Source organism: Pteropus vampyrus, unplaced genomic scaffold (assembly GCF_000151845.1).
Source record: "Pteropus vampyrus isolate Shadow unplaced genomic scaffold, Pvam_2.0 Scaffold83, whole genome shotgun sequence".
In the NCBI taxonomy this organism is placed as follows: domain Eukaryota; kingdom Metazoa; phylum Chordata; class Mammalia; order Chiroptera; family Pteropodidae; genus Pteropus; species Pteropus vampyrus.
Genome location: NW_011888864.1, coordinates 6,876,411 through 6,897,215, shown reverse-complemented (window position 1 = coordinate 6,897,215; position 20,805 = coordinate 6,876,411). Strand labels below are relative to the sequence as shown.

Genomic DNA, 20,805 nt, shown 5'->3' with positions numbered 1-20,805 from the left:
TCCTACCCCCACCTCTGCATGGAGGCAACATCTAACTTGTGGAACAGGAAGGGAAAACCCAACAGGGCCCTGCAGTCTCCCTGAGTTGAAGAGACTGACGGGAGGTCAGGAGGACCCAAGTGGCTAAATCATGCAGGCAGAGTTTTCAGAATGAGAACAGAGTTCTCAGCATGAGAGATTTTAAAGAGAGCCAAACAGTAAAAATTCAGAGCCACACATTCATTATACGTATATTTTCTATTTGCATGTTGTGCTTTAACAAAAAAGTTTACCAAAAAAAAAAAAAAAACAAGACACAATAACCTAAATTTCAAGTCACGAGAGATAGACAATCACAAAGAACAGGGAATAACATCAGACTCCAAAACAACACAAACAACTGGAAAATATCAGAATGCCTTCAAATTCTAATGTAAATTTTACCTTGGATTTCTACATCCAGCCAAACAATCAGTCAAATATAAATGCAAAAATAAAGATATCTACAGATAATGCTAACTCAAAAAAATTAACATCTTACAGGTGACTTCTCAGTAAGCAACTTGTTTTGGAGGATTTGCTCCTCCAAAACAAGAAAGTAAAACAAGAAAAATGGAGACAGAGGATCCTGGAAACAGGGAATCCAACACGGACCAAGGCAACGGGAATTTCCAGGACGGTGGCTGTGCAGAGGCTAAGAAGGCAATTACATTTAACCTTCTAACAACACAGGTTTGAACTGCATGAGTTGCCTTATGACTATTTAAACCAGATGAACGATGACTTGGATGAAAATGTAATTTAATTTTAAGGAAACATGTGAATACATAAACACGTTTACCTGAGGATCAAACCAGAGATCTCTATGTGTCTAACCTTAGAGACACTGGCCCCACAAAAAGCCTTTCTTTGGGCTGATATCATTAGCCATTATTTTAAGGGAGAATTCTCTGATAATGGTGACTGCATCTATTGTGAGAAGTTGTCAAGGAGATTGTTCGTTAATCACACAGTGCCCTCTGTATAAGAGCCCCCAGGAGAAACGCCTGAATGATCTTCATTCTGAGATTGCTGGGCAGCTTCTGACTAATTAGATTGTTTGTATCTATGTGCACTGTGTGACTAAACGGGTTTCCAAGCTAGAAAGCATAGAGCCCAGTTTGTTGCCCACCCAAAGCTGGTGTTAGATCTTCATAACATGTTCTTCTCCCTTAGCTAATTCCACTTCACCTCCTCCCTACCACGACTCCTTGTTCACTCTTCTGCTTTCAAACCCACTTTAAATTTATGCTATCCTGTGTTCTAAGTATCCTTGTCAGTGCTGTTTTAGATCTTCCTGAAAAATGGCAGGGGAATGGCTGGATGGACAGACGGATGGAGAAACAGGCAATCTGCTTTCAAAGACAATTCTATAAAGGTATGGAAGGAAAACACCAAACCGGAAAAAGTCCCTAGCTCTTTGGGAAAGGGAGCAATTGGGGTCAACAGGGACTGCCATATTATCTGTATTGATTTTTTATAATATGAATATATTCACATATTATATTTAATCAAAAATAATTTTTAAGAATAACTCTACAACTGCAACAGCACTATGATAACAAAAATATCTGATACTGGCTGAATGCTCACCATGTGCCAGCACCGTTCTAAACTCTTTACACGTATAAATTAATCTTCTCAGAAACCATATTTGGTACTATTACTATCCCAATTTAACAAATAAGAAAACTGAGGCACAGAGAGTTTAAATAAGATCTCCAAAGTTACATAGCTGGTAGGGCAAGGATTTGAACTTAGTCAAGATCTAAAACCCAATCTCTTTACCAATATATTAGTCTGCCATTGGTATTATGATGGTAGCGATAAAAAGTTATCATTGAGATGCTATTTTCAAGTTAACTCATCCAATCTTCTCACTTCCCTATATCATTATCTAAATTTTGCAAATAAAGAAACTTCAGGTAATAGCTAGTCTAAGGTCATGCAGCTAAAAAGAGGCTGAGCCAGGTTTTAAACACAAGAACTCATGCTCAAGAGCATTTGTGCCTACTACAACGTATCTCTGCCCCTAGGCTATACCTGCCATCTTCTAAAAGGATGAAAAACAAGTCTTTTCTCACTTAAAGTCATCTATTATATTTCTATCACAAAATTGCCATTTTTGAAAGTGTTTGCTTAAATCTGCTGATTCATAGATGGTACTTTTACAAATAAGAAAACTTGGTAAAACTCTTCATATTTACCTGAACCACACCCATACAGGAATCCAAAAATATCGATCCTTTCGGTTCTTTGGAGATCTTTTCATCTTTGTAAAAATTCAAATTGTAGGAACCATCGCCAAGTTGAATCAGGTGGAAAAACCGTCTTTTAAATGACTAAGAAAAAAAATACACACAGAGTTATTGTTTTGGAATGAAAAGAGTCACAATCTCTATCAATAACTCACAATTAGAAACATATGCGAAACAGTTCAGTTCTCTCCAAAACAAATATGATTTTAGCCAACGCCCCAGGTAACTGGGTGCGTTAAGACCAATATACTTTCACATCTAATAATTTCACTGCATTTCAATTCTGAGTAGGTGGTTCACTTAACAAGCATTGGTCATTTTTCTCACCCACAGAAATTGGGATTTTATGTAACTATCCAAAAGCAGTGCAGTGAGTTCCAATTTGGGATGCAGCTCAGAAGGATGGAAGCTTCTCAAATCCCCAGGGTTTCTTGCTCACACAGAACAGCAACTATACTCTGCCTCATGACACCGAACAGTTTTCTAGCCTCAGGACTACAGCAGTCAGCATTTTCCCCAATTTAATTTTTATCTCCCTGTTCATCCTACCCCCGCCCCCACCTCCATTGCTTCTTTTCTCTTTATTATTAGTCCTGGTCTTTTTCTGGACCTACTTCTCTGGTGAGTAGCTTTTCACTGGTTTTGCTTTTTGCAGGCTTCTTCCCTTTAATCTTCGATTTTTACTTAGCTTGACTTTGTCACAGCAGACCTCTATAAAAGTGCTTAGGTTTAGCCCCTTGGTGATGTCCTGTGAGGTATCGGTATCATTTTTGTAGTTAACACAGAGAAGAAAGCCTGTGTCAGCAGTTGTACCTTCGCACCAGGCCAATGACAGTCTCTTCACGCTGGTGAGTTGGTGATGAGGGTAAGTAGGTGGAAAGGTCTGCACCAAAGGTCTTACTAACAAAGCGGGGCATCTTACTAACCAGACGACATCGTTTTTGTCAGGAAGAAGAGCCCACCCATTTACCTGGAGCACTGTTCCTAAGACCTAAAGCAAAAAAAGGCTAATGAGAGGGGAAAGCAGGGTGACGGGTCTACTCACCCTCATGGTCACGCTTATTGCACTGTTCATGTTGCCTTTGTACAGCCACCCATGCTTGGTGATCCCACCCTTCTGAGAGCCGAGGGAGGCAGCATCCTAGGAGAGAAGGGAAATACCGCGGTCGTCTCCTGTTATTACCCATGTCGTTTGCCGCGAGTCTGGTCAATGGGAAAATCATTCACTTGGTGCCAGGCTGCCCCTTGGCCCTTTCCTGGAGTAACCATCTGACACTAACACTTACAAGTCGCTTTAGTGTCCACTTAACAGTGAAAGATTGGGACAAGCCTACATTTCTGAAAACTCCAGTCCATTAAAAGGCAAAGCTAGTTCTAATCCAAATTTTTATTTTTAAGAGTTTAGTGAGCCACAGAAAGTACATACCATACTTGACCACTCAAGTTGTAAGGTCTCGCCGGGTTTCATGAAAAAGGTTTTCAAATTACACTCCCCTACAGTTGAAGGACAAAAGCAAATTCCTGGAAAACTTCCCAGAGGCTTAGTTCAGAGAAAGGTGAAAAAGAAAGGAAAGAAGGAGATGTGAGCCAATAAAGGAGAGTTAAGATGATGGGACAACAGAAACGAAGGAAAGATGGAGAAGATCCCAACAGGGATAGAGGGAAGAAAGAGTTAGAAAAGTGAAAGGAAACAGCTAGAAAAGTAAAGAAACATGCTTCTTCAAGTTCTGACCCCAAGCTCTGAAATCTGCATTAAAGGAGGTGGAGCTGCCAGCTGCTGCTAAAAGTATAGGCATATATTTGTACACATAATAGACAGATGAAACATATACACACACAAATACGCAATCTGGCAAATCTTCTACCACACCCTACCACACCCTTTAAGAGTTCTCCCCAGTGACTTCTTTCCCCCTTTAAGGCTACGCCCAATATATACTTCAGTAGGTACCCTGTGAAGAGAAGGCCACATAGTGTCACGTTACCCAGTTCACGTCTCCTAAGATTAGTCTCTAATTATGATGTTTATTTTTTGTAATCAAGTAGACAATTGCATAATGACCCATCTTATGTTTTGTTTTAGACCATCTCAATATGAATATTGGTGGTTTTATTGTTGTTATTATCAGCAATGACAGAAATAACTTACCTGTCTAGGATTATACAGTTTGTTTTGTGTGCCTTCACGGGCATTATTTCAATTGGTCCTCCTCTTACTATTAATCACCACCACGTTTTTAATATCTTGTTTTTCATTTTGAATGACTACCAACTCTTCCCAGAATTATTTAAAAAGTGTTTTGTAAAATAACTTGCTACCATGGACACTGTTAAAGTTCTTGAGTAGCTGGCATTATTGTCTTAGTTGACAATTTAAAAAAAAAAAACTAAGAAAAACTAAACTCACAATAAAGCATCCAATATTGAGTAGGGAGAATGAGAAATGCACTAACTTTTTATAAGGTTCCCCTTGCTCCGTGGGAATAGTCACCTCATGTCCTGCTATATTTGTACACTTCTCTAGCCACAAGCTTTTCTCCAATAGAAGGGGGAGTGGATTTGTAAAGTCAGAGCTTCTGGGTACTAAATATTTCACTCAAAATGATCACTGAAGAAACAGCCATTTAAAATCTATTGGCTATCAGTTTGTTTTAAGATAATCTAAACTTAAGGTCTAAGTAATCTTGATATCTTTTAACAGTGCAGCCAAATCTTATCCAGACCTTTGAAAGTAATCTCAGAATAAACAAACAGGACCAGAAGAACATGCTATGCTAAGTAGTCAAGTTGAAATAGAAAGTTTATTTTAATCAATCAAACAAAACATTTAAAAAAATTCTTCCCATTTAAAGAAACAGTCCTATTCCTGTTTCGGCTAAATGTTAGTAATTTTCTCATTAATATTCTTAGTCTGTGAGTGATCAACCTACCTCGTCTTTATCGACCTCCTCATCAACTTCATAGACATGAACTGGAAGTTTATCCAACTTGGCCACTTTGCTTTAAAAAGAAGAAAAAACTTGTTTTATAATTACTTAATTCATGAAAAGATATTGCATTTCTTCTTCCATCAGAGGAACCAGCATTTAACAAACCCAAAACTGGCCCACTCGGATGAAGAATAAAAACCACCAATGCCATTGCTTTTCACAATAGGTGATAAAAGAGAGAGCTCCAAAAGCTATGTCGAAAACATGGCATAGCTTGTTGGGAGTTATATAGGTATATTAAAATGGGAATATTTGTTAACGAAGACTTGATAGAATAACTTTTAATATGAAGTTTGAGAACATGGAAAATGAGGTCATTAAATTTAAAGTGACTGAAACCACAGTCTTAGATGATGACTTTAATGACAAAAAGATGCCAGTAACAATAGTGGCCAGAATTTATTAAACAGTTACTATGTGCTAGGCACTGTGCTGTATGCTTCACATGTGTTATCTCTTGTAGTCCTTTAGATGGTGGGGACTGGTGTTAAAACCATTTAACAGATGAGGAAACTGAGGCTCACAGGGGGCCTCTGTGAGTAGATGACACAGGTAGACTACAGAATCTATGTTCTTAATCACTGTTACAATCTTCCCTTTCATTCTCATCAGTCAGAAACTCTTATTAATGCCAAAAAGTAAAATCTACCAGCAAGAAAAGTATATTGTATAGTAAGTCCATTAAATCTCACAGTCTGTTCTCTTTTAGCCTTGAGCATGGTATGAACAAGACTATCTGCAAAGATACGTTAATCTGATCAAATGGAAAGAATTAAAAAATCCCCAAATGAGTACTGGGTAAATATAGAACTAAGGAGCACACCCATCTGGAGAAGATAATGTTGGAAGAAAGTGTTCTCAGCTGAGATTTTAAAAAGAAGCATTTGGGAAGTTGGCTAAACACTCTTAAGGAGTGGCTGAACCACACAAACAGAAAAAACGAACAACCAGGTCCACTGACACTAGTATAACAAATCAAACTCATAGATACAACAAACACAAAGAAAAAATATATTAATAGGATCTCAAGTAAAATTTTTATTGGCAATAGTTACTTTTGAAGCACAATCCATCATTATTTGCTTTTAATTTTCATAATCAACTAAAATTTGCCAACTACATCAGTTATGATGGAGTATTTTAGAACGGATATCCTCTCAAGGTGAAACTTACCTCTATCCCTGGTTCACTTTATCCACCATTAATCAATCTAAACACACTTGCTTTTGGTGCATTCTAGAACAAGTTAATCCTTTAGAGGAGGTAGAGACATTTGCCTGAGAAAATGCTTGTTCTTTAACATACTTTTAACCTAATTTATTCAATATAAAATGCTTTTTTATGTCTCTTCAAAATATATTTTTAAGATAAAATACATTGCACTATATTTTAATACTCTTACATTTTCTTTGTTTTCTATTCCTCACTGAAAAAATTTCACCTGTTTGTGTTTCATCAGTACTACCCTGAAAAGAAATCACTGGACTTAATTAAACCATGATATGTTTATTACTGCCTACCAACCCTAGAGTCCTAGGATTGAGTCCTATGCAGAGAAGTTACATACCTCCCTAAAAATTTTAAGTACAAAGAATTTTCCCTGTGTACATAACCGCACCTTGTGTGGTCTGCCCATTTACTCACTTTGGAAGCTGTCGAAACTCTCCTGAGTAATCTTCATATTTATAGTTCACAAGGTGCCAGTCAGAATTATAGGTTTTGATGCACTGTTGGGGGGGAAGGGGGATTAAAAAAAAATAGAAAGTATATGAAAAATAAAAAAGGTATGTGATGACTTTTAGAGAACATTTATGAAGGTTTATGAATGCACACCCATACAAACATCAAAAAAAATTCTTTCCCCTTAATCCTCCAATGCCTGAAATTCCACCATCAAAGGTTCCCATGAGGCTTAAGAACCACTGACACATTATCCTTGGGAGAGGGGGTCACTTTAATGATATAATCATCCTTCATGATCTGAGAGCAGATTTTACAACGAGAAAAACTTCACCTTCTCTCTTGCATCATTTACGTAAAAATGTACAGTTACTGACTTAAAAACACTTGGTTCTTAAGAAGTAGAGTGGCCGCTACTAGAACATGTAAGTGGACAGAAAGTGTGAACCGCAAGATGTTTTCATGGTATTTATTAATATTATAACTGGCTTTGTTAGTCAATATTATATAAATCTGCTCTTAGTTTTTCCTTCTACTTATAAGGGACAGAGTGAGGTTATTAAGAGGAAAGATTTCAATTCCAATTCACAATGGCACCATGACATCTTCATGTATACGTGTGTGTGTGTGTGTGTGTGTGTGTGTGTTGTGTGTATGTGTGTGTGTGTGTGTGTAAAGAATACACAAAGTATGGAGCATTCCATTGCCAAGGATTCTACTGGATGCTAACCTACACAGGCTGCACTAAACTAAACTACCTTCTACATGACAGACTCAACGGAACAGCATCATGTCTTTCATTCATCTTCCAAGGAAGATCCATCAGGTAGTGTGTAGAGTCTTAAAATTATGAGGCTGCACCTGCCAGACCTTCAAATGAGAATTACATCAAAATCAATAGGTAAAGTTTTGATTTAGTTACCATCGATTTAGGCCAAATGATTTTCTGTGTAATCAGCTCTTGACTATATGTATGTAAACTTTAATGTGGCCAAAAAACTGAATGAATAAGTGAGACCATAGGTAGAAAAATGTATTTATGTCTTACTTAGTTGATTTGACTCTGGCTGTAACTAATATCATGAACAAAGTCTCCATTCTGCTTACGTCACTTCATTGTTTAATTGCCAATCTTTTTATCTATTTTTGAGATAAACTCTCCTCCACCCTAAAGACATGAAAATAACCACAGCTACAACAGTGAGTGCTTCTTTTGTGCCAGGATCTACACTAAGCATTTTATTGGCAAGGCTGTGAAGGGAAGGTAGTGTAAGTATTTTATATAATCATTCAGAGAAGTGGAGTAAGTAGCAAAGAAGGGTTGAGAAGAGTCAGATGTGGGAGCTAAACAACTTCTCAATTTCTTTGCTATGTAGTTACAAATGTTTTTAAATACTATTTTTTTCTTGTACCCGCTTTTTAAAAAAATTTCAAAAACTTTTCACATTTAGAACATCAGACATCCACATTCAAAATTATACTCCAAAACCAGTATAATCAGAGTTATCCGTACGTTTGCATTTTTTCACTAATGTATCTCGGTCCATTAGCATAGCTAAGTCAAGTCTGACTATGCATGATACAGTCCCATGGACCTGACCCTATTCTCTTTGTTTTGGAAGCCAAATCAGAGACTGCAGCAGCCCTCAGGACCATGGTGGTTCTTCGTCAAGCACTGCCACGAGAGTTGTGCCACCAAAGTCTCTTGCAGGACATTACAACCATTCTGAAGTATGAAATGTAACCACCCAATTAAAAATAAATAAGCATAGATATAATCAGCGCATTTATTAATAGAATACCTGAGTGCCCAGATTTTTAATATCTTAGACATAACGAGTAAGAAAGATAATTGTAATGTTTAAATATTTTAAATTATAAGGAACTGTAAAAAATATTGTTAATAAGGTGTAGCTACCAGAGGTTCATTCATTTAATAAGCCATGGCTGACTGTCCACATAGAAGGCACCTGTTAAATTCCAAGGTAAAAACATGGAATAAGGCAAGCAACCTCCATTCCTCTGGAGATATAGAAAGTCTAGGAGACAATGGGTTCAATCAAAATCAGTACCCAGAGAACCGTATCTCGAAAAACACAAGGATCTGACTGACTGATTTCATGACTAACCTTTCAAACTTGTGAAATTCAATAATATTTTGAAGTTATACTGAAAGGTTTTTGAAGTTGTTTTTTAAAAAGCCATTAGGTCATTCTCCTCTGGACGAGAGGATGAAGAGGAAGTGTTGTTTCACTCCACCCTAGTGGAAGGGTCCCAAGAGGTTTAGTTATGTTGGCTCCAGCAGCATAGCATGAAGCCGCTATTGCTCAACTTGCAGCGATTAACGAATTTAATGGAGAGTTGTCCCTCAAAAATCATATTTTTAAAGCAGTTGGGAAAACTGAATTAGTAATTATTAATTTTGTTAGATGCTTTAAAACAGGAATCAACAAACTTTTCCTGCAAAAGGCCAGACAGTATATATTTTCATCTTTGAGGGTCATATTTTCTCTGTGCAACCAATGAACTCTGAGCTGTGAACTCGAAGCAGCCATAAGCAACATGTCAACAATTGGGTGTGGCTGTGCTACAATAAAACTTTATTTACAAAAACAGGCTGCAGAGCAGATTTTGCCTGTAGGTCAGTTTGCCTACATCCTGCTTTAAAACAAACATTTAAGGATATATAAACATACTTAGCTGTTTTGTCTATAATTAATTTTACTAGCATAGTAGCAAAGGAAGTTATCAGACAAGAAGTCACCTTTTCAGAAGTATAAGAAAACACACTTTGAAATTTTTAAGTACATTAATTTTTCAAAAATCTCAATGGAAACTAAATCTTGTTATTTTAATTGGTCTTTACTTATAAAAGCTTAACTTTTTCACAGTGGGCAAATTTATTGATGGGCATATTTATCTAGCAAATACAGATAAAAATCTATTATTTTTAAATGAAGGATAGGTCAAGAAACAAAATTAAAATACCTAATTAGTTCCTCTTGGAGGAAAAAACAAACACCCAGGGAGAAAAAAACAAGCAATCTAAATGCAATAACTTCTCTTTCCCCCTTATAAGGATCCTTATTTGTATGTTTAAACCAAGTTGTAACCATACATTGATCAGGGATCTCAGGCTCTGCTCATTATCACTTGACATTTCATAAATATTGAACTAGTTTTGAATATAAGTTCCAAGTATAAACATAGAAATGAAGAAAATACGTAAACATGTGTGCTGAGTCTCCATTAAAAAAATATCAATAATGAAGCCTCTGACATCATGTCCAGTTAGTTCATTTACGAGCTTCCCTTTATTTTATGCCTATAAGTTCTGTAGAATTCATGTTTTGTTGTCAGAAGTAATCTCTGTTGACCTCACTATCTACGTTTCAGATTCTGAGAACCTCATATTTTTCTCCTATTTTAACTTCCATCATAAAAAATATAATTACCTCTCTGACACTTTCTTGATAAAATCATTAAAATTAAGAGAGGCATTAGAAAAAAATGACTGTAAAATAATGTATAGTAGTGGGGAGGAGGGAAGGGGGAGGTAGACGGGGTAAAGGGGGTCAAATATCTGGTGACAGAAAGAAATCTAACTATGAGGTGAACACACAGTGTAAATATATATATGCCTTACTGTTAAAGTGTACAGCTGAAAATTATTGGATTTCATTAACCGATGTCGCCATAAAAAAAAATAAAGTAAAAATAAAATAATGTATAAATTAATATAGCAGAAACACATTACCTCTGTAACAAATAAGCTCTGTGCTTCCTCTTGTGCGTTTGCAGGAACCGTTGAGCATCTGTATCGACCCTGCCGTCTCAGAATGGCTGTCTGTGAAGGAAAGCACCAGGTGAGGAATGGGTAAAGTGGAGGAAAGGCGCCAGCCTCACGTGCAGCAGGCCTGGACACCGTCACTTCGGTGTCTACCCGCTGGTGCAGCTCCCTCCGCACTCCTTGGGTCACACACGACTGATACCATTTGACACTCTAAAGTTCAAAAGACATGCGAGGCAACAACTCCTGCTTCTTTCTGGGTCAGGGCCCCAGTGAGCCCTCCGGAGAGCCCTTTCACTGCCCCCAGGCAGGGTGGAGGCCTATTTGGGGAGTCCCTAACACTCCTTCACCTCGAGTACTTGATCTCGTCCCATGATATTGCCTTTTACTTGCCTTCATTGTCCCTTTTTTTATTGGTAAACAGACATAGCATAAAATTTACCATTTGATCCATTTTTAAGTGTATATAGTTCAGTGTCATTGCACATTTACATTGTCCTGCAACCATCACCGCCATCCATCTTTTAACTGCCTTTTGTGTCTGTTCTTGTTCACTGTCACATCCCCAGTGCCTAAGAGCAATTAACTAGACAGGTAGAAAGTCCTTAATATTTGCTAATATTTGCAACAACCCCCACGATTCCTGTTACATGAGGCTTAAATGCTTATTTTAAGTAATAAAATGTCTCATGACTCTAGGCAGCAGCACATATACTCCAATTAACATTGTTTGGAAGAGACCGTAGTGTCAATATGAGGAACTTGGGCTTCGGCCTTCAGAAAGGAATGTTCTAGATATTTTTCTCCAATGTATTATAATTCTTGGAACTATAACAGACCATAGTTATAAAACTAGCATACATGAAAACATTTTGCTAACAATCTACCCTGTTGGCCCACTGTGGCTTATCACTAAGATGGGCTCGCCCAGCACCTGGCCCGGCTGTTTCCATTCTCCCTCTGGTTAGAGGAAGCGTTGATCAAGTCTGTGATCTCTCTCCCTCCAGCCCGGGTGGAGAACCCTACGGCATATATTTTGGGTATAATTTCATTTTATTTCCCATCCACATTTTCACTGTGTTGTGTCTGCTCCACCTCTATTTACTCTTTTCTTGCACTGTGGCCATCTTTGAAACTAATCTTACATCCCATTTTTAGGATAAGGCTCCCTTATTCCAAAGGAAGGCAAGGAAGGAACTCTATTCTCCACCAAAGTTCTTCACAGGTGAATGATTAATTCATTCAGCCTCTAAGAGGCCTTTTAAGCCCCTGCATCTTGATTCCTTTGCGAATATCACAAAGGGTGGCTCTTATTACACACCTGTTCCCATGAAATGTCATAGAGATATGTGACAGAAAGCACTAAAGAGACAAAATCTAGTCAAAAAGCTTCAAAGTCACACATTAATTATAAGAGATTATCAAAACTGTTGAGAAACAGGTATAACATTAGCAAAGGGGAATTGTTCAAGAAATTGTGTACATTTAATGTCTCCACTTACTGTGACCTTATCTTTATTTGGGTCTATCGAGATTTTTAAATGTTCATGAATGGCTCAGGACAAGAAATAAGACAGTTTAGGGTCATTTCCAGCCCATTTCTCATCATGGGACTAGGAAGAGAGAAATGTATCATAAAATTTTCCCAGTGAATTATCAACTCAAGAAACTTTAATTATGTGACACTTTTCCAAACACCCTTTTAAGGTGAGAAAAATAATAGGAAATGAATCTTTTTGATTCTCATAGATCAAAGTGTCATTATGCTCTCACTTTAAAAACAGCTTTAATCATTAAAGAGAGACTTGACCTTTAACAGACAAAAGAGCACTAAACATAAATAAACCAATTATCCATATGTTTATTTAACACCTATCAATACCAGGTCACTACGTTTGAGTTCACTACTGATCAAGTCCTATGATTTTGACAAACCTAGTTTTCTGACTAGAGCCCTTTCCCCGCAGCCCAGAGACTTCATTCAAATAAACTTAAAACATTTCTTTAAAACCAGTCACTCAGATTAGACATGCTTCTTTAGTATATACCTGGCTCGTGCAATTTGACACACATTTTCTGTACATACCTGTCTTAGATAATCTTTCAGATGCCTGCTATCCTCCTCTATCCATGCTTGCTGTTCCTCATACCAAGAGGTGGGGTCTATTTTCCCTCCCCTTGAATCTAGGCTGCCTTCAACCAATAAAATGAGGTCAAGCTGATATTGTGCCAGTCCCAAACTTAGCCTTTAGGAGAGCTGGCAGCTTCCTGGAAGACAACTAGCATATTAAAAGATCTACGACCTTGAGACCACCATGCTGTGAGGAAGTCCAAGCTACTAGCCATATTGAGAGGCCATATATAGAAAGATGCCTCACCAGCCTCCAGCTGGTTCCAGCCACTCTGACTGAGGTACCTTCAGGTGAGTGAAGAAGTTATCTCGGACATTCCAGCTCCTGTAAACACCAATTAAAGCATAACTAACCCTGCTTAGTCTCAACCAGATTTCAGAATTATGAAAAATAAGAAATTATTGTCTTATTAGCCTTTGGAGAGATATGCTTTTTAATTTTTTTTCTTTTTATTTTTTAGGAGAGGCAACCCTCGGTTGACCTCATAGATTGCAAGGAACTTGTCAGCTTACAATCCCTTATTTTTTTATTTTTTACGCCTATAGCACCTGGTCTTCCTAGGTGGTCTCCCATCCAAGTACTAACCAGGCCTGACCCTGCTTAGCTTCCAAGATCAGACAGGATTGGGCTTGTTCAGGGTAGCATGGCCATAGACTGGGGAGAGATGTTATTCAACAATACATAAGTGTAACAAGGCTTAAGAGACTAGGAACATCCCTAATTAAAGTATTGGAGAATACTGTCATTTTCATGAAAATGTCTTTTAAATCCTAATCACAGTATAGTATTACGACAGAAGCCTTGAGGGGGTACACTAAGCTGCAATCTGGTTTCCACACTCACCCTTCTATTCAGTCAGTGCCCAAAGAACGATCAAGTAAGAGAGAGAAAAATGTCTATTAGAGAGTAGACTTCAGTGGCTTCTCTTCCTAAAGAAGATTCTACTGATCATTTAAGGACTCAGCATAAATACTACTTCATCCCTCCCTCCCTCCTTCCTTCCCTCCCTCCCTCCCTCCCTCTACTGTGTCCCTACTTTCTACCACCAGACACGGGACTAGAAGTTGGAGACAAAATTTAATAAAATGTAGTTGTTGTTCTTCTAGAGCTTACAGTCTGATAATAGAGGAAGATGAGGAAATTATTAGAGTGTGATAAGTACTACAGAAAGGTCTGAGAGAAAAGAGCAAGACGCGCAGGCTGGTATGAGAGGAAAGAGTGGGGGAGTCTAAATCCGACAGGAAGGAGAAGAGGACATCTAGAAGACGTGCACCGAGGCGAAGACGCTTCGGCTAGATTACACAGGATGAGTGCAAGTGTACTGAATACAAAAGGAAGAGAAACTTGGAGATAAGCTTACCTTTGGAAAGTTAAAAGAGCAAAATCAAGATATAATAAGTGAGATTAGCTCTTTGCACACACACAAAACAAACCCATTAAATCCCAGAACTGAAAATATATCCTATGTCAAAAAAAACCTGCCTAGAACTCTAATTAAACTTGAATTAAATAACATTAAAACCCCACCAACCTATAGGTTACTCAGTGATTTTAATTTACAGAAAGAACAAGGCTTGCATGAATGGAGCACTTTTGTCAGTATCTTTATCACCACTTAAAAGGGAAGGCTGGGATCCATCAAGCTGTGACCCATTGGGGACTATTAGACTTGGCGCCAATGAGGTGTCACCATTTACCACCACCAGTTGCCAACGTCTTCCTACTTATTGCCTTTGCTCTGAGTTCAGCCTCATCAACCCACTTGTTTATAATGTAATCCCTTTCAGACTTTCCTAATTACAGAGAATGCATAGCCAACAAATGTATCCTGATGTGTTTATTAATTCTAGTTCTGAATGAACATTATTGAATGGTACTCTGGTTTGGTCTTTTGTGGGGTTGACTACAAGTCAGTTTCCCTGAGCCCAAATAATTCTGGTAACATTGACCAAAGCCAGTCTCTGGACTTGCAAATCTGAGATCTGACCCTGGACCTTGATGACCTTATAAACTATGCCCCAAGAGGCCCTGTCTGATAGCTTGTCAATCTCTGATTCCATTATCCAAAAGCTTCCTGCAGGAAGATGTCTTTTTTTTTTTTGTCTACCAGATTGTGGATTCCTCTGAGGGAATTCTACTTGTATCTCTGTGCTAAGTACTCAATAAATGTTTCAAGAATGACTTAATAAAAGAGACAATAGAGATAAAAATAGAGACCTACCAATAAGCATCCTTTACTTGCATATGTTTTTTTTTTTTTCTATTATTACAAAAGTTCTCTGGGCCATTATGGAATTTGACAAGGAAAGGCTATAGCATAAGTGAATGTTCTGTTAATTTCTCTATAGATTTATGTATTAAAAGTCACATTCAGATACTATTGTATGCCAAATCGACTCATATTAAATTTCTGCAGTTTTATTTATCTGGTTTTTAATAGAGTCCAAATCAATACCAAGAGATTTATTCTCAATGAACACTAAAGCCCTTCTCAAAAATTAGCTTAATTTTCTTTTTAACAGTTACGGTATTCTTTTCTACTTTTCTACCAGTTAAAATCATATTCCTGCTAGAAAATAGGTCTGTGTCCACTTCATATAAATCAATACCAAGGCGGACATTCTAAGAATATCATTCCCATTTTTATTCCCATTCTGCTAAGAAAGCTTAATAGCTTTCGACTAAGTAGTTTTCTACATTTGTAAGGGAGAGGAAAAACATTTTACACTATTAAGTATGATAAGATCTGAAAATTAAATCTAAACATACCTAGCATCTCAGACAACCATTGGGATATAAATTTCACAGAACAAAACAATTTAAAAGTAAAAGCCCCGTTCTAGCTACTATAATAGTCTAAAAAAAAGTCTAATTTTGGTCAACACTATATTTAGGTTGAACACTGGTCCTCTTTGACACATAGAAATCTTTAATTACATTGGCCAAGTATGGACAGGAGTCTTATGATGAACTGCATACAATTACAGGCGTAATTGGGAAAAACAAAACAAAACAAACAAACAAACAAACAAAAAGACTCCTAAAGAAAAGAAAGGGGTAAAGTCCTCTCCCAAAGGGCTAATATAATGATTCACGAACATCTGAGAGCCCAAGGTAAATCTGTATGGGGCTTTTTTTTTTTTTTTAATGGAATGAACTGGAAGAGTACAGAGTTTCCCCCCACATCCAGACTGGACTATGAAGAGTAAAATTTACTACAATGTCCAAATTTAGTTTGGAACAACAAATTTCAAATAGATTCTTTTTTATTTAAAAAATATTTTTCCTCTTGGTCGAAATGACTGCCTCCAAAATTGGAGTCATTTGAATGGATGCTTAGCCTAGGAGGCCGGGCCATGGGCCTCCTGAAGGGAACATACAGAGATGTCAAGTCCTCTCATCTAAGGCCAGCTCTGGGGCTTTCTGGCATTTCCTATCCATTTTCTCCCTCACTTACTGCTCTTCCCTGACAGTGTGTTGCAACCCTGTTTCTTCAGCTTCAACTTGGAATCCCTCCCTACCATCAAAATTCCTGACCCCAGCCTGACCAGGGCTCTGCCCTCCCTCCATCAGTGCTAGCCAGCATGCTACCTTGACCCCACTGAGGCTGGGCTACCGAGCTCATGTTTCAAACCACAAGCAATGTGAAATGCATAATTTAATTAAACTTCCTATGGAAGAATTTGAGAAGTGATATTGGAAAGGGGTTTGAATTGAGAGCCAGGAAACCTGAGTTCTCATCTGAGCTCTGCCTCTCATTAGCTGTGTGATCTTGGGGTAAAGTTTTAACTTTCCATATCCATAAAATAAAGAGTTTTGTAGGCTCTCTAGGTTTCCTTCGTGGTTTAAAAATTCCTTAGTTCTGTGAACATGGAATTCGAAGTCTGTTTCTCTCAAATGGTTTATCTTATTGTTATGAATTGCTTTGTGAGAAACTAAAACATAAAAGACATCCAGGAAAAAAAGATGAATACTGTCTCTGCTTTGATTTGTACTCCCCCAATTATTTTTTTTTAATAAAGGGAATTGTTGGATTAAAAGGAGGGAAGATTCACTACATAGATTTAAATAGAGGCATGAGTACTAACAAAGACATGCTTTTGTGTCAACGTTTCTTTATTTTTCTAACCCTCTAGACTCATTTGGCACTAGATTTTTTTTTTTTTAATCATTTTGCAATGGGCATTAAACTATAACCAAACAACCCTCTTAATTCCTGATGGGAAATATGCATATCCACTGGGTGTTTAAAATATTTTAATTAAGAGATTGAAACAAAGGCCCGTCCTTCTCCTGGGACCATATGAATAATGAACTAAAGACAATGTCCGAGAGAAGCGGGTGGGTTGCAAGCCAAGCCAGCTGTGTGGATCCACCATGGACCAGACGGACCATCTCCCTATCTCTTCTGTTCAAAGGGACACAGGGCTGGCAGCGTGCTCCCTCAGATGGAAAAACAAATAGCGCGGCAGCCCAGAAGGGAGTGCAGGCTTTGAAAGAGGAAGAGGTATCTCCTCAGGTGTCCTAAACAGAACAACTCCCAGGACGGGCAAGGCTGTAATGCACCAACTGAGACACTAAGTTAGTGATGAAGAAGATTCCTTCAAGAGAAGATAACTAACTGCTCAGTAGGCCATGACTGCAGAACAGAGAGTGAAAAGGGAAATTTCCTAGGTATCTGCTTTCTTACCTCTAAGATGGGCCCTGAGGCCTGAGGACAAAGTCCGAGAAGGCCCGAGACCCACTCTGCTGACCTGCTGGACAGAGCCCAGTAAACTCCAATCTACTCTTAGGCTAAAACACAAGACTTATCTTTGCTTCACAGGTAACTCTTCCTATCTGTAATTCCATATAAAGTATCTGCACTTGTGTTTATTTTTGTGTTTGTTCTAATTTACACAGAACTATCCCTTCAAACGTTTAAGGGCTTGATGCCTTTGTCAGAAAAAGAGTCTTTTGATCTGCCAGGAGAAGTACAACCTTGGAGAGGGCCAGGGCTCTGTGAAGGGAGGGAAGAGGAAATCAGAAACCTGGGCCAGAAATCGGAGCCCTGGTGGTCTAGGTAAGACTGAATGGGTATCCCTCAGGCCTGACCCATCTCCCTCCCTAAAGAGTAAGCCCTGGGTTGAATTTTTATTGTGTTTAGCTGGGCCAAGTGGGTAGCTTCTGCTTCAATATTCTAAAGTTATCCCAGATTTTAAACTACTCCCTATTAGATCGATGGCTCCCAACTATCCTTTTGTCTCTAGGCCTGAGCCAAACCGCAGGTGCCTCCCTTGTCTGTGGAGTTAGGTCCCTTTGATGTCTGCTGGAAACACCCCCTGGGCTGAACTGTCTGTACATTAAGCATTTCATATCCAGGGCAGTATGAAACATTACTATTAGACATTCTGGAAACTTTGCTGTGACCTACTGAGCACAGCAGTAATGAAACCTTTCCAAATATCTGGCAGATACATTTGTTTCAGAGCAGATGACTCGCTTCCGAGAGGATTCAGTCCCAAGCTAGACTACAAACTGAAATCCATGCAGGCATTCCCTACATCTCAATGCAAGATCATGTCGTGGCAGCTGACCCACATCTTCCACTAAGATCAGACAATTCCATTTTAAGGGAATTGTTTGCTGAGGGTTCCCAATGCTTAATTCACTAATAATTTAAAAAATGGACAAAGCCTGGGATAAGACAAGGGTCTGGAAAAAGAATTCCATTTAGGTTTTTGGAGCGATCTAACAAAAAAACAATACCCAAGAAACTTATTAAAACATTACAAGGGCCGAGCCCTGATTATGGGCAGAGAAATGGACATCTCTCTGCCTCTTTCTAACAGCTCCTCTTCACTAGCTCCTGCATGGTCCTCAAGCTTCCATCTTTAACTGTCTTTCTCCACTCAACAGTGTCACCCTGTGACTTTCCTTGCGATACATGCCCACAACAGTGCAGAGATTGAGGGTGCTGTTGTATGAACCTCAGTGCAGCACCCTCCCTAACTCATATTCCCACCTTCCTTCTACCATCCCTCTTTTCTGTTCTCAGCATGGATGCCAGTCATCTTTCTAAAACTCTCATCCGATAGTGCCATGCCTCTGCTTAAATTCTTCAATGACTCCTCGCTGCCACAAGAACAAAGTCCAAACTCCTCAGCATGACCTAAGACTGTTCATGACTAGCCGTGTTGACTCTGGTCATGTTTGTGGACTCTTCTCTTGCCCTTCTCCAACCCTCCAGCACATGGGGTACTTCTGACTCCCTAATGCACTGACCACTCTGTTTGGGGGGTGAGCTCAGATAAAGAACGCTGGCTTTTATCTTAGACTGGATTTCTGCATTTTCAACACTTAGGGGACTCTTAACACCTGAATGTCTCACTATCTCAAACTTAATAAATTCCCATGGGACTCCATTTATATATACATATATATCTCCTCTCTTAAGTTTTGAGCAATTTGAAAACAAGAACCCTGTCAGATATTTACATTCCTAAGCATCTCACAAGGCTGAGCCCCTTGTACAAGTAGAACTCTAAATGATAAATCAAATAAATATACTCTTCAACACAGCTGATCAGTGCAATCTGAAAATTAAGCTTTCTTTTTAAGGCATATTTGCTCATAAAAGAATGATCTGTCGCTGTTTCTGTAAAAGGTATTACTTGAACTAGAATTAAAATTCTCATCTCCTGAAGGTCTGGCCAATATCAATTCAGGAATATTATTTATCCAGATTTTTCAGGAAGATTCAATCATAGACATGAACTAATATCCCAGGAACCACAATGTTCACGAAAGTTACATTGTTGGCCGGTGATTCTGACTGATAAAAATTTCGAGGAATTTAACAAAAGAACATTTTCAATAAAAAGCCCTAAACAAAGTATTGAGATTATTTTTGTAGCAGCCTATAATGAAAAGTGAGGACAAAACACTGTTTTAAAAAAAATCTTTTCAAAAAAAAAAGAAAAAGAAAAAGAGAAACAGATGGGAAATGAGATCAGGGACTCAGGGACTTCCAAGGCCCTTTGTAAGTACAGGGGCCTGGCTTCCTTTTTAGGTCAGTGGTTTGTAGATCATTATCAGTCACATGTAAGTAGAAGAGGAAAAGAAACAGAAGAAAAACAAAAATCAGGATGTTATTTAAAGGGAAATGGATTAACCACATTTTCCTATACAATGCTGAGAACAGTCTAGGATTCTCCTGTATCTAAACATTTCCAAAAGTGAAAATTTCTAGAATTGCTAATTACTAATAATCTTTGCACTCCCATCTTTCCTTTTAAATTCTCTTGCTAAGAGATTTGACATTGTTAATACACCAGGAAATATCAGTAGAAAGAGCACCTGAGAAATCATTCCTCACCCTGACTTCACACACAGCTTTAAGGATGACAACAGTTTCACATTCACATAGCACAGAAATCCTGTAACAACATGTTCTTTATTTTTAAAAAATTGTGATAAAATATCCACACAACATAAAATTTACCATCTTAATCATTTTTAAGTGTACAGTTCAGTGCAATTGAGAATATTATTGTTGGGCAATCATCATCACCATCTACCCACAGAACTCTTTTCACCTTGCAAAACTGAAACTCTGTACTTATTAAACAATAACTCCCCATTTCCCCTTCTCTAAACCCTGACAATCGCCATTCTACTTTCCATCTCTATGAATTTGACTATTCTAGGTACTTCATATAAGTAGAATCATACAACATTTGTCCTTTTTGACTGTCTTATTTCACTTAGCATAACGTTCTCAAGGTTTACCCATGTTATAGTATGTATCAGAATTTCCTTCCCTTTTTAAGGCTGTATAGTATTCCATTCTATGGATATATCACAATTTGTTTATCCATTCATGCAATGATGAATGCATGGGCTGTTTCCACCTTTTGGCTATTGTGAATAACGCTGCTATGAACATAAGTCTACAA

At 38.1% G+C, this 20,805-nt stretch overlaps 1 protein-coding gene and 1 non-coding gene across 8 annotated transcripts in view; both read right to left on the bottom strand.

Annotated features, from left to right (window-relative positions):
* The window catches only part of DOCK9 (dedicator of cytokinesis 9), a 187,403-nt gene that overhangs the window by 108,887 nt on the left and 57,711 nt on the right, over nt 1-20,805 (bottom strand). For all 7 annotated transcript variants that reach the window (XM_023532423.1, XM_023532426.1, XM_023532425.1 and 4 more), the window contains exons 3-7: nt 10,704-10,793; nt 6,911-6,993; nt 5,207-5,276; nt 3,322-3,417; nt 2,226-2,360 (exon numbers count right to left, since the gene is read on the bottom strand). In XM_023532423.1, coding sequence (XP_023388191.1) covers nt 2,226-2,360; nt 3,322-3,417; nt 5,207-5,276; nt 6,911-6,993; nt 10,704-10,793 — 474 coding nt within the window. The remainder of the gene's footprint in view (nt 1-2,225; nt 2,361-3,321; nt 3,418-5,206; nt 5,277-6,910; nt 6,994-10,703; nt 10,794-20,805) is intronic.
* LOC111741918 lies at nt 13,405-13,523 on the bottom strand. The gene has a single exon (XR_002781123.1). It is a non-coding gene; the product is annotated as a 5S ribosomal RNA (ribosomal RNA).